We start from the raw sequence: 14,014 nt of genomic DNA on the forward strand, positions 1-14,014 counted from the left end.
AAATGCTTTTCCTTTTTATGATTTCTTCCTTTTGCATAATGCTTAAAAATCCTTTGCCCACAATAATATTGAATGGATATTCACCTCTATCTTCTAATAGTACTTTTAGGGAGTAGAAGAAATGCACTAAGGGATCTGAGATAGAATCAGAAGACTCAGGCTGCTGGGATGTGTGGCAATAAGGAGGCAGGAGTCAAGTATGACTGAGTTTCCAGGCTTGGTAGACTTTGGGGAGGGTGGGACCAATGACTAAAACCAGGAATACAGGAAAAGGAACAAGTCTGTTAGGGTAGATAATGACTTCAGCTTTGCACATGTTACATTTGAGATGTCCTCCAGAAAGCCTGGTAGAAATGCCCAAAAGGCAGCTGGAACAAGGGTGTGAAATGCATGAGTGAGGCTGGGGTCTTACGTACAAATATGGAAATCATCAGCAGACACTTGATAGTTGAACAGCATTTTCTTTTCAGTGCATATCCTGGGCCAAACACTATGCCAAGCACTTCACTGCATTACTTCCTTTAGGCTTCTGACAACTTTAGGAGGTAGAAATTATTATCCTCATTTTATACACGAGGGGACAGGCTTACAGAAGTTAGATTACTTTACTAAGGTATTACACCTGGTTAGTGGTGGGCCTCAAATGTGAAATCAAATAAGATGGTCTGATTGCTGAGTTTAATCTCTAGCCCGGTTTTCTCTCCTGTCACAGGAGTGGATGAACTCAAGCAGGCAAAGTCGGAGTCCCAAGGGTGGAGAATTGCCCTCTGGAGTGGTGGGCAGCAAGGAAGGGGAGAAGCCAGTGAAGGGACCTGAGAAGGAGATGGAGAGATGGAGGGCCAGGTGTGCACATGCTGACTGACACTCTAACCAGAATGCCCACAGTTTGATGACAGGGGCTTATATTTTATGTATTCCTGTAGATAAATGAGACCCCACTCCTGACCCTGACCCTCAAAAAATCCGTCACAGTGCTTTATGCCGAAAATATTTCTTGATTGGACCCTGATGGTGTGTCAGTAACTTTCCTGATTTATCCTCTGAGCGAGAGACCGTACCAGTCGCTGTGTCCCCACTTGTTATGAATGAGGGGCTCATTCACAGGAGAATCTCAGTATTATTAAGCTATTGACTTCTCTGAGAGTAACAGGGGTAGACTCCTAGGTTTATACCCTCTACACTTGCTGGGTAAGATCACTCCCACGAATGAATAGCATGCCACTTTTTACTTGTGCTGCCCTTTTGCTTGAGTTGTTGAATGAGTGTGAGATATATCCTTGTAACTTTGAATCATACATTTTTCTTTTCCTCCTTTATTAGATATTTCCCTACATACTTAGGACTTTGTAAAATATACAGTCAACCCCTTTTTCTTACAGCCTGAATATTTTTAGCAGTTTAGCAGAAACAAAGCTGGAGTACGAGTCTGGGCCTGGATTTTATCACATGCAAAAGGAATGTGTTAGAGTAGGAAAAGCATAGATTTAGGAATTAGGAGTTATAATTTTCATTCTGTCATTTCTGGGCAAATTATTTAAACTCTTTGAGCCCCATTTCCTTTATTATAAAGTGGGGATTTATACTAACAGAGTGATTGTGAGGTTTAAATAAATTAGCCAAGATAAGTGGCTTGGCACCCAATACAAGGAAATTGAAACTCTGAGTTCATACAGAATCATTTTGCTCCATGTTCTTCTCAAATGCTTGCCTTTTGCCCATTGCATAGCTCATTTCCACTCATTCATGTTAGGTGGGTTAGGAGGAAAATGAGTCCTAACTCACCATGTCTGTCCAATGCAAATCTAATGTGTGCAGCTACGGTACAAAATTTTAGTTGTTGATAAATCTATTGTTGGAAATGATTTAGGGCATAGTCTGGTTTTCTTGGTTCAGACTAATGGAGGGTTCAGAAACTCCCTTGCAACCATTTTCTGATGATAATCAATAAATATCCTATTACAGCTTTTCTTTCTGGTGAAAAACTCCAACATCAAAATTCTTGTAGACTGAAATGTACACATTTCAAGCACTTCCCGTACAGAATCCATCTTGGCCTCTTTCCAAATAATCTAAAAAGTGTTGTGTACTTCCAGACAACAGCTGCACCTCTGAATCAATACTGGATGTAACTCCCATGGCAAGTTAGCACGGGTTTTAGACAAGCCTACTAGATAAAAGGGGAGCTCTTTGAAGATAACAGAGAAATGAGCTTCAGCCTTAACTTGGCAGAACTATTTATTAAAATAGCGATTTAGGAGATTTTTCAAATGCCACTCTCAGTTGTAGATCTCATTTGAGAACTCTAACCCTCTGCTTCAGGTATGAACATTCTTTAGGACAGTCCTGGCTTGTTCCTGTGGTTTGGTGTAATTATTAATAGTGCCCCCTTTCACTTTCAAGAATCTTGGTTTGGATGATAAAAATTTACGGTCTCCTCTCACAGGCCTTTTCAGAGTAAAGTCCATCTTGTTGAAGACTGCATTAATCTAAGAAAAATTACCTTACCTGTCCTACAACAGAGTATTTGGCACTCTGTCTTACAGTCATTTAAATATTTCTTCAGAACAATAATTAAGAACTACAAAAGCTAATGAATAACTCCTTATGGCTCTCATTGCTGAAAGCAAATAAGGTAACTTCCTAGGGGCTCACCTTACACAGCTGGTCTGGGAGGGAAACATGAGGATTTCAAGTTTATGTTTGCAAAGCCATTTCCAATTATTTAAATTAGTTTTTCCACTTAATATGTGTGAGTATATGTCCCCACACTGGGCAAAAAGGAAACGGAGTCTTAGAGAAATCCGACTCTGTGCTGTCTGGAATACCATTCATCCCTGAATTCTAAGCCTTTGTGGTCTCATTTCCCCCTTTAGAGACTTGGGTCACCTGCCTTCCTGTTCTTCAGGAGAGGGTGTGCTGTGGTTTAGCAATTTGAGGGTAGTAAGATCGTCAAAACATCCCTGGAAATGCTTTTAGAGTTACTGCGGAAAGCAGGTTTCCATGTGCAGGGCGCTGCTGGGAGGAGGAGCCACATGGCACAACTCCAGGTCCTTTCTGGAGAGGAGAGCCGGCTTGTCAGGATAAAGCTGGGCATCCTTGCGGACAGTCTGAGGCAGATGGAGTCGCAGGCTGAGACAAACAGGTTCTTGTGAAGCCTCATAATCCGGGAGTACAGGGAGGATAGGAAGACAAGGATGGTCTACCTGTTAGCTAATGCCCTGTTCATCTAAAGAAGCTCTAGCCTGAATCTAGTTTATATTCTATTCCCACCTACCTGCCTTCCTGTTTGCAACCTAGCTCTGAGTAAAGGAAATAAGTTCAAAGCAAAGCAAGGGAGCACATAAAGGTTTGCCCTCCAAAAACATGAGCTTGGAGATCCCTTATCTTGGGGGGAAAATATACAGCAGCTGAGGAGAGAAGAGAGCCATGAAACCAGAAGGCAACTATGGCATAATGTTTGCCTTGAAATGGCCCTTCCACAGCCTTTCTCCCACATCTCCTTAAGTGGGGCTGGTGGGGGGATGGAGTGCAGGATAGAAAACTCCACCTCTCGGGTAATGGTGCCATGGTGGAGGTAGTTAGAAGGCTGGGGTATCACTCTTGCCGGAAGATGTCTAGAAGACCCAGAATTCTGAAATTTTAGAGTCAGAAGTACTCCCCAGAGATCTTGCAACACAACTCCCTCATTTTACTCAGGGTCTTTCAGGATTTTACTGAACTGCTAGCCTGGGGTGCTCACCAAGCTGCTTTAGTCTACAATATTTAGGAATTATAAACCGAGAGTCATTTCTTCCCACTGTGAAGCACTGTCATGAGACCTAAATGAGTGACTCTGGAAACGAACTGCAGTACTTCCTGCCTAGCCAGGGAGCTCACTCACCATGCTTGGCGACTGTCCCGAGAGAGGCAGTGAAGGAAAGCTGAAACTTTAGGACGCGGTCCTTAATTTTGCATTCTTTTGCTTAAAGAGTCCCCTCCCCTCAAGTGTATAAGCTTCAGGTCCCAGAAAATCTGAATTTGGGTCTGCCTGCCCCACACAGTAAATCTAAACATCTGATGCTCCAACAGGCTCCTGATCAGAAGACGAGACCAGGTGAGTGAGGATGACTCAGCTGGACTGGCTGGGAAAACATGCTGGGGCCTGTGAAGAAGTTGGATCAGGCATAGCGTTGAGAGCTGGCTCACATGATGTCTCAAACTTCCACCCCCTCCCTGCTTCGACCACCATTAGCTTTTTTGCTTTCCTTTCTCTCTTTCTTTCATTAACTTGTGAAAGCTTTACTGTTTTAAATTAATTTTTAAATACAGACCCAATCTCTAATCAACGTACAATAAATGATCTAGTTTTTCCATTTGGGGGGTCAATTTTGTCAGTTGTGTTTTGCAAGGAATTTGCCCATGTTGCTTAAATTTCCAAATTTATTCACAGAAAGCTGTTCAAAATATATTTTCGTTATTTTTTTATGTCTATAAGAACTGATACTGACAATTTGTGTTTTCTCAAATTAGTTCTTGATCAGTAATACTAGGTGTTTGTCAATTTGTTATTTTTTACAAGGAACCACCTTTTGGCTTTGATGATTTTCTTTTTTATATTTGTTTTTAATGCCATTGTTTTGTACTCTCATCTTTATTTTTTATTTTATTCTACTGTTAAAAATATTAGCTTCTTGCCCTGACCAAACTTGTCTTTCAAACCTACAGAACCAGGATTTTAGATCTGGTGGGGTCTTATTTTGCCATCACCCCTAATTTTTTGCAGGCTCTCAAAATGGCTTAGGCACCCCAGGTTCCTGATCCACCCACCCGCCCCCATTCGTGAAGCCTCAGTGTTGGCCAATGCTCTAAGTAGATAGACTACGTGGTGCACTTACTAGATATAACCTGCCTGGTGTGTCCTTGTGTGGGTAGAAATCAACTAATATATTACAAATTGTGTTTATTTTTCATTTGTCTTGTCTGTCTCTACTCACAGGAAGGTAAAGCTTTTGAGACTAGGAATCTCTGTCTGTGTTATTCCTTATCATCCCAAGCACAAATATATATCTGTTAAGAGAATAAATGGGGGAAAAAAAAAACTCTTTCATACTGAAAGATTTAAGTCTGAATCTGGCTTTCTCCTCACTAGCTGTTTGACCCTAGGTACGTTACTTATAATGTCTAGGCCTTGGTTTCCTCATTTGTAAAATGGGAAGAATAATGGTATCTATTTTTAAGACTGCTGGGTCGATTAGGTGACATATGTATAAAACCTGGCACATAGCAAGTGCTGGATAGATGCTTGCTAGTATTATTACCACGTAAAATAATCTGACCAGTTGTTTAAATTGTCTTTCAATGCTGCTCAGAGCTTTTAGGATGGGAGAGGTGGAGGCTAAAAGCATGGATGCCCTCAGCATTTACAGCCCAATTATCCTCCTGGTTAGACGATTACTAGTTGAATAGGTGTGAAGGTGCTCAGTATTCACACTCCCAGGCTGCTGATAGGTCAGGATTACCATTACTAGATCGCCAAGGAAGAAAGGAGGCTGGGGCAGCTCAAATGACTTGCACAAGGTCACTCACCTCGAAAACCACGGCGTGCCGGACCCAAATCCAGCTCTTATGCCTCTTGAAATTGTATTATCTGCTGCCTTGCCTCCACGCTCTCTCTGCCATATGGGATGGTGGCGGGGCCCATGACCTCAAGAGCCCTGCGTTTAGCCAGGCTTTTTACTACCGTCTCGGCAATTCACTTAATTTTTTTGATGCTCTCGCTTGCAAAACTTGGAAAATAAAAACCACACCTCCAAGCTTTGTGGCCAAGATCACAGGCGAGAAAAGCACTTCGGAAAGATCACAGGCGAGAAAAGCACTTCGGAAACTGTAAAGTACTGTACGAATAACCTCTGCAAAAGGCATTTGCCCTGAGGCCCCCTAACTTACCGGGCCCGGGAGTCGCTCGGGTCTCCACCCCTCTCCAAGGCCGCGCGGCGCGGGATAGGAAGGAGGATTAACCCCTGGGCTCCTGTCTGGGCGTTTCTCCAGGCGGCCGCGGAGGAGTTCCGCCCCTCGCCCCGTCCAGTCCCGCCCCGCCGCCTCCGCTCTCTCTCGCCCGCACTCGCGCTCCGCTAGTCTCTCCCGCCCAAGGCCCGGCTGCGCTTCCCCGGCCCGCACTGCACAGCAAGGCGCGGCTGGCGGGCCGCCAGGATGCAGGTCCCGCACAAGGAGCACCTGTACAAGCTGCTGGTGATCGGCGACCTGGGCGTGGGCAAGACCAGCATCATCAAGCGCTACGTGCACCAGAACTTCTCCTCGCACTACCGGGCCACCATCGGCGTGGACTTCGCGCTCAAGGTGCTCCACTGGGACCCGGAGACCGTGGTTCGCCTGCAGCTCTGGGACATCGCAGGTGAGCAGCGGGGGAGGGGATCAGGGGCGGGAGCGCTTCGCAGCGGGTCTCCAGTCCCGGGGCAGCGGCTTGCGACCAAGTGGGAGACCCAGATCTCCTGGGCGCTGCGCCGCAAGAGACTTTTCCCGGTGGGCTGGAAACTTGGTGTCAAAGAACACAGTTTCTCTCTCGCGCGCAGAAATTTCAAGTGCATTCACTGGAGCTTTGGGGCTGTTGCTTTATCTCCCTCCCACAGCCTCCCCTGGGATCTCTCGCCCCAGCGCGGGCCTCCCTGGGGACCCAGAGGGAGACAACCGGGAGTTGCATTCAATTCTTGGTCTCCAGCTCATTTTCCGGGCACGGGCAGTCCCGCCGGCGACGCGGCCCTGAGTGTCCTGCCCGCCCTTCTGTGCTCGGGCCATCGACGGGAAGCCCCTAGCCCGGTTCACAGCAGGAACCAGGAGAGTTCCACGCTAGAGGAGTTTCCCAACTCCTGTTTCCAATCGCTCACTGCATTCCAACTTTTGCTACCCCCCTTTTCTACCCTTCAATCAAGCAAGCTGGAGGTTCTCTGCTTTGAGAAAGCCGAGGAACTTTCTGTGTATGTATTGGGGGTAAAGTATTATTTCTCTTTCTCTTTCTTTCTGTCTCTCTCTGTCTCTCTGTCTGTCGCTCTCTCTCTCTCTGGCTCTCTGTCATCTATGAAAAGGAGACTGAGTATATATTTTAGGGCCATTTTTGTCTAAGGGTCTATGACATTAGCCACAGATTTCTTGCTTTGTCCCTAAAGTTTTCACTGAGAGGTCTGGAAAATGAGAAGCATCTTTACAATGTTTGAAATCAGAATTTGATTCCTAGGGTTTGTACCAGAAGTTAGGCCTTCAGTCTAAGCTTGGGGTATAAAGAGTGAGTCCTTGGATGGAGGCTGTTGGCAACCTGGGCATGTCCAACCCCTCATTACGGTTAGTGGCCCTGCCACTCACTTAACCTGCTCAGTGGCTCCAGAGAAGTCCCTTCAGCTCAGCTGCATCCCTGTTAAGATGGAGAGTGGTTGGACAATGACAGCTCAGGACCCTTCCTGCTCAGAAGTTTTAAGGTCCTCTGGGATTCCCTGTGAACCCCTTCAAATAGTCCACTTCACTTCTGCCTATTTCATAGTCTGTGGCACTAGGAACCTTTATTAATGCTGGACCCAAACTGGCCACTTCTCTTGCAGAAAATAGGTTCATTTTAGCTGATGCGTTTGACTGGAAACTCTTTACCATGGCCTGAAGCGAGAACAAATGTGGAAAATTTTCGAAAGGGCGTTTCTGGTTCTGGGTACTCCAGTGCCTGTTTAATCATGAGTTGCCAGGTCTTATGATAAAACTCTTGGCATCTGAACAGATTCATGCCTTTGGTGTCATTTTTAGCAGCTCTAGTAGCACAGGGGTTATCAGAGACCAGAAGATGTCATTGGCCACTCTCTGATTGGGCTTTATACCTAGAAAATCCTCTAGGAGTCTGTGCACTTTGTTGCTGCTTGTTTTAGTGTCTGACAACTCTTCGGGCTGCATCAAAGTCTCTAGGACCCAGTTTTAGAATTAGCTTACTGTTTGAAGGGGATGTAGCTGTAATTTAGATTTTTATGTGAAAAGCAAATAATGATGTGACCTCAGACATGTTACATAATGTCTGTGGGTTTCAGTGTCCTCACCTAACAAGGACAATAGTAGGGTATAGAGATGAAGAGCCTAAATTCCAGAGTCGACCTGCTTCTGTCTGGATCCCTGTTTTACCCCATATGTCCTGGGTGATTTTAGGCAAGTTCCCTAACTTCCTGGTCTCAGTTTCCTTGTCTGTAAATAGATACAATGCTTTCTCTCAACAAAGGAGCAAACAAAAGATGAACAACCAGCAAATACTAGCTAAACCCATTAGTACTTACTACCTAGGAGAGCCGCATGGATTGTTGTTATACTAGCTACCAATTTTCTTGAACATGTATAAATGCTAGGCAAGAAGGACATGATATAAATGTGCTAATTAAACCTTATTAAATGATAATTCCTAGTAAATGATGAGCACATATAATCTATTCCAAACATCCAGCACTATTTTTCAGTTTTATCCATATTACAACATGCTGTCTTGAGCAATTTCATTCCCAAGCTTAGAAATACCTCCTGAGCCATGAGTCAGTTCTGAAGTTGCCATGGAGGCTATAGTCGCAGAAGTCTGTGTAAGTAAGAAGTCTGAGGAGCCTTGGAAAGTTGGTCCTATAGATACAGTGGTGTGCACCATCTCTGTAGGGAAGCTTCGTTTTCCCAGAGCTCTGATGTTCAGTGCTAACCTGTCTTTGGCAGCCTCCAGCTCAAAGGCCCTGTGGGTGAGTTAGAAGTTGGGAAGCAGGCAAAGCTGGTTGGGGGGAAGTGGGCCATTGTGGGAAAGGGTGACTGGAGTGCAGTACTGACATGTTTCAAGCTGCATAGCTGGTCCTGTGAGGAGTGAGTTCATATGGAATCCAGCCTCAACTTCCCAGCCAGACTTCAGTCAGCTAAGTGTATCTTATAGCATCTTCAGATCAGCCTGTCTGTCCAACCTTGGGGAATGCTTCTCTATCTCCTTTGTGCTCACTTCTGGTGTGTGTCTGAAAAGAGCAGGTCGTGAAAGCTGGGGGACTCGCTTTGAGATTGCCGGGGGTGTGGATGAGGTAGAGGGGACATGCCCTGTCTTGATAGGGTATCACATCCATCTGCTAGAGAGGGATTTTTTGCTCAATTAGACGTTTAATATCCATTTGGTTAAATGCCAAGTAGGGTCCTATTTGTTCAGCTAATTCCCATGATGTGTGTCTTGTGGCCACTTAGACGGGCCAGTCTGCTCCTGAAAAAAACTCTAAAAAGTACCTTTCAGGGCTTATGAAGTAGACCTTTTTTTTTTTTTAACATCTTTATTGGAGTATAATTGCTTTACAATGGTGGGTTAGTTTCTGCTTTATAACAAAGTGAATCAGCTATACATATACATATATCCCCATATCACCTCCCTCTTGCATCTCCCTCCCACCCTCCCTATCCCACCCCTCTACTTGGACATAAGTACCGAGCTCATCTCCCTGTGCTATGCGGCTGCTTCCCACTAACTATCTATTTTACATTGGGTAGTATATATAAGCCCATGCCACTCTCTCACTTCCTCCAAGCTTACCCTTCCCCCTCCCCAAGGGCTTGTGAAGTAGACCTTTAAACCAGCATGATGAATCCCATAAACCCCATAGGGGACAGAAGTTGCCCTGTATCCCAGTGATTCTACCATAGAGGAGCAGCTGAGTTAGCTCTGGGTTCAGAAACTCTTGATAGAGTCAGAGAAGTTAAGTCACTTTGCCCAAGGCCACCCAGCTAATAAGTGGAAGAGCTGGCTTTGAAGCAGGTCTGTCTGATTTGGAGTCAAGCCATGCTCTTTATAACCAAAGGCCTGTGAGAGCCTGGTGCAGAGGTGGCCCACTGGGGTGATGTTTTCTTCCTTTTTAATGGCACTGCTTCTTTAGTAGATAGATTATCCTTGCCTTCTCTCTCCTATTTCTAACATGTTTTTGGATGTTAATCAGTACCACTGTGCAGAGAGTGGAAGGAACTGGAATGAAAATCTATTTCTGAAAATTTGATTCTTGGTTATAGGGTTTTTTCACTTTATAGAATTATCAAAAAAAAAAAAGAAAGAAAAGTTCACACTTGAGACTCTCCTTTCCTACTCCTCTCCAAATCCTGATGCTATGATTACTCCATTAGCACTTTCAAAGAGAACTACACAATTTTGTCTAGAACTCTTGATGTGCTTTGGGAACTAGCTACAGGAATTAGGACAGTGATAGTGATAGTAGCTAACATCTTTTAGGCATTTATTCTTACAATTGTCTGTGCATATTTAATTTTTAATTTTCCAGTAAAATAGTTGGTTAAGTGGTAGTGCTGGAATTTAAAACTTGGCCATTGAATCCAGCACCCAGGTTCCTTACAGCTTTGCTCTACTTCCCACAATTTAAAAATAGAATATTTTAGAATACTAATTAGAATACTAATAAATATATTATTATTTATTCTATCCATAAATTATGGATATTCTAAAACTGTAATACTTGACATTGGGCAAATCATAAACCTTGCTGGATCTGAGTTGCTCCATCTTTAAAATGGCAATTGTTTCATTTTCCTGTGATATCACATATTCATACTGTGTTATCTCTTGCAGTCTCTATCAGCTTTAATATAGTCTTACTGTGCCCAGTTAGTATGTGGCAGCTTATTCCAACTTCTTTACTTACTAGCTTTGTGACTTTTGCAAGTTACTTAACTTCTATTCCTTGGTTTCCTGTCAAAAAACTGGGGACAACAGCAGAACCTGTATCTTAATGTTACAAGAATGAAATGAGTTAATTCATATAAAGCTGTGCCCGACACATTTGGAATCTTAGCTATTACTTTTGTTGTTTTAATTGTTATTACAAACTACTTTCACATACATTTCCCTGCTTGATCTTCCCAACGTTGCTGAGGATATTGACAGAGCAGGTAGTGTTAAGCCTATTTTATATGAGATGAAGAATCAGAGACCCAAGGTCACAAGAACTTGCACGTGGCGGAGGAGAATAGGAACAGAAAGTCTGTTTAACTTCATCTTTTATGCATATATATGAGAGAAATGACCAGGTCTGTTGGTCCTCAGAAAACCCAATTCTAGACTTAACAAATACAGTAGAAAATAAATTAAGTTGGCAGGTAATTTAGAGAACGCTTCTTCCCCATGTGAAAGTTTCACTGCAAGACTTTCCTAAATAATAAATTCCCCTATATAGCTAAAACAAGATCCAGAAAAATATTTCCCTGCAGGGCACATCTATACTAACTTTTCCCACCTAAGCTGTGTGACAAAGAAGCATTGGAGGACATTAATTATCCAACAGGCAGAGTGACAGCGGGGGGTAGCCCGGGTCTAGAGTCAGGAGCCTGGAGACGCTGACTGCCCACACCAGTGGCCGTGAGATTCATCTGGGTCACACTGGTGTGTTGTTTTAGTGTTTGTAAAGTGCTTCCACACTGTGAAATTCAACTGAGGGAAGGGTTTGGACTTGAGCATCTCTTCAATATCTATTTCTAAAAGACTAATTCTCCAGGAAGTTTTAGAAGAAGGGTTTTAAATATCCACGTAATTAGATCTAAAAATGTAGAAAGAGCTAAATTTGGCAACCACTGTGTCAGGCCAAAAAGTAAAAATGCATGGCAAGTCTGGGCCACTTTCTGGTGGGCACTTTATTGCCTTGTTTCTAGCCAGGCTAATTATAGATTGTCTAAATACCGTGTGGATTAACATGCTATGTGCTTACAAGTAAATAGTATGTACACTGAACTTTCAAAGTGAGGTGAATGGTGGGTGGGCAGCACACCTCAGGGCTTCTTGCAGGGAGGTCATTAGAATCTCCATGTGTCACAGACACATGGGCATTAGGCCTGTGGGACAAGTCCCCTCATCTAGGCCTTAGAGGACTAGTTCCTCTAGACAAGAGGGCACATAACAGCCTGACCAAGGAAAGCTAAGTCATTTGAAAGAAGGAGGGAATGCAGGGAGCACCTCCTATGTGTGTGGTTGGTTTCTTGAGCAGATGTGTATATTAAATGCCTGGTATGTGTTAGGCACTGTGCTAGGTGAGGGGAAAACAAAGAAGGCTAAAGAATTGAACAAGACTTGATTCCTGACCTCAAAAAGTTCACGGTTTAGTGGGCATGACAGCACAAAAGCAAATCATTGTAACGGTGAATAAAGTGTATTGATATAGGTAACTCCAGAATACTCTGGTGATGCAGACGGGGTCCTGTCCACCCCACATCCATCCATTCTCTGAGATTAAACCTGAGCAGGCTGAATGTGTGATATTTCCTGTGTTCTTACCTAGCACCAGTTACTCTCTGTGAGGGACTTCAGGGCCACACGTCTTGAGACAGAAGTTCATCCTTTGGCCCTTTTTAATTCTGTCTCCTTCTCCTGGGGAGCTCATACATTCCCGAGGCTTTAAACTCTATGCTTATAACTACAAAATTGTGCATATAACCTTGCCTTCTCACAAGCTTTGGACCTACAATTTCATCTTCCTGCTGGACATCGCCTTTATGATATCTCATATATATTGCAAGATCAATACATCATAGCCAAGTTGCATAAAAAAACAAGATTGTTGGTTTTTTTCTATTAATAAAGTAATATATGCTCAATGCAGCAAAAATGGAAAGTGCAAAAGAAAACAACAATACAACAACAAAGGAATACAAGCAGAGAATATCTACCATCACACCGTTGCCCCTTTTAATGAAAGTAGTAAATGATGCTATTTGTAAACCTCAACTAGACATATCTCTCCACATACTGGTCTTCCTAGTTTATGTGAACTATACTACTTTTTACCCAGTCACTAAGACTTGAAACCTCTGCCATCTTTTCTCCTTCTCTTTTGAGCCACACATGCTATCAATCTCCATGTCAGTTAGTAATTATGCCTCTCCTGTCACGGCCTTAGACCAGGGACAGCACTATTATTATGTACCTGTCTTACTGTCATAGCCACCTGGCTAGTTCTAGTCTCTTCCTCCTCCAGTTCTTATGTGGACTAAGGTCAAGTTTATCTTCCCAGAACATCACTTTGGTGGTTCCCCATCGCCAATAGATTATAAACATCATGGTGAAAAGAATTAAAGTGGTTGGCATGAGGTGATTGGAGGGATGATGACTAGAAGGAGGACAGATTCTAAGTTATAGAGCTATAGAGGGAGGAGTTCATGAGCTCCTAGAAAGAAGAAGTAAGTGGAGTCCTTGAGGCCTGCCCAGGTCAAAAGGAAACCCAGGATCTGTTTCCTTCTGGCCTTGTCAGAACACAGGTACTCTCACTGAAGGTCAAAATGGTACTTAAATATTTTGTTCTATTTTACTGCATTTCATTTAAAAGTCTTTTTATTTTTTATTTTAATTTTTTAATTTTTATTTTTTTTAACATCCTTATTGGAGTATAATTGCTTTACAATGGTGTGTTAGTTTCTGCTGTATAACAAAGTGAATCAGCTATATGTATACATATATCCCCATATACCCTCCCTCTTGCGTCTCCCTCCCATCCTCCCTATCCCATCCCTCTAGGTGGTCACAAAGCACCGAACTGACCTCCCTGTGAGATGCAACTGCTTCCCACTAGCTATCTATTTTACATCTGGTAGTGTATATATGTCAATGTTAGTCTCTCACTTCGTCCCAGCTTACCCTTCCCCCCCGCATGTCCTCAAGTCCATTCTCTACGTCTTGCGTCTTTATTCCTGTCCTGCCCCTATGTTCTTCAGAGCCTTTTTTTTTTTTTTTTAGATTCCATATATATGTGTGTTAGCATACGGTATTTGTTTTTCTCTGACTTACTTCACTCTGTATGACAGACTCTAGGTCCATCCACCTCACTATAAATAACTCAGTTTCATTTATTTTATGGCTAAGTAATATTCCATTGTATATATGCGCCACATGTTCTTTATCCATTCATCTGTCGATGGACACTTAGGTTGCTTCCATGTCCTGGCTATTGTAAATAGTGCTGCAATGAACACTGTGGTACATGACTCTTTTTGAATTATG

At 43.3% G+C, this 14,014-nt stretch overlaps 1 protein-coding gene and 1 long non-coding RNA gene across 2 annotated transcripts in view; one reads left to right on the top strand and one right to left on the bottom strand.

The window, feature by feature from the left end:
- Positions 1-5,978, bottom strand: part of LOC102974272 (uncharacterized) — a 44,952-nt gene extending 38,974 nt beyond the window's left edge. Inside the window, exon 1 of the long non-coding RNA XR_448891.3 lies at positions 5,926-5,978. This is a non-coding gene — a long non-coding RNA (uncharacterized lncRNA). The remainder of the gene's footprint in view (positions 1-5,925) is intronic.
- Positions 5,979-6,077: 99 nt separating this feature from the next.
- The window catches only part of RAB38 (RAB38, member RAS oncogene family), a 64,550-nt gene continuing 56,613 nt past the window's right edge, over positions 6,078-14,014 (top strand). Inside the window, exon 1 of the mRNA XM_007109648.4 lies at positions 6,078-6,391. Coding sequence (XP_007109710.1) covers positions 6,190-6,391 — 202 coding nt within the window. The 5' untranslated portion in view covers positions 6,078-6,189. The remainder of the gene's footprint in view (positions 6,392-14,014) is intronic.

The sequence above is a fragment of the Physeter macrocephalus genome, chromosome 16 (genome assembly GCF_002837175.3).
Source record: "Physeter macrocephalus isolate SW-GA chromosome 16, ASM283717v5, whole genome shotgun sequence".
Lineage (NCBI taxonomy): Eukaryota > Metazoa > Chordata > Mammalia > Artiodactyla > Physeteridae > Physeter > Physeter macrocephalus.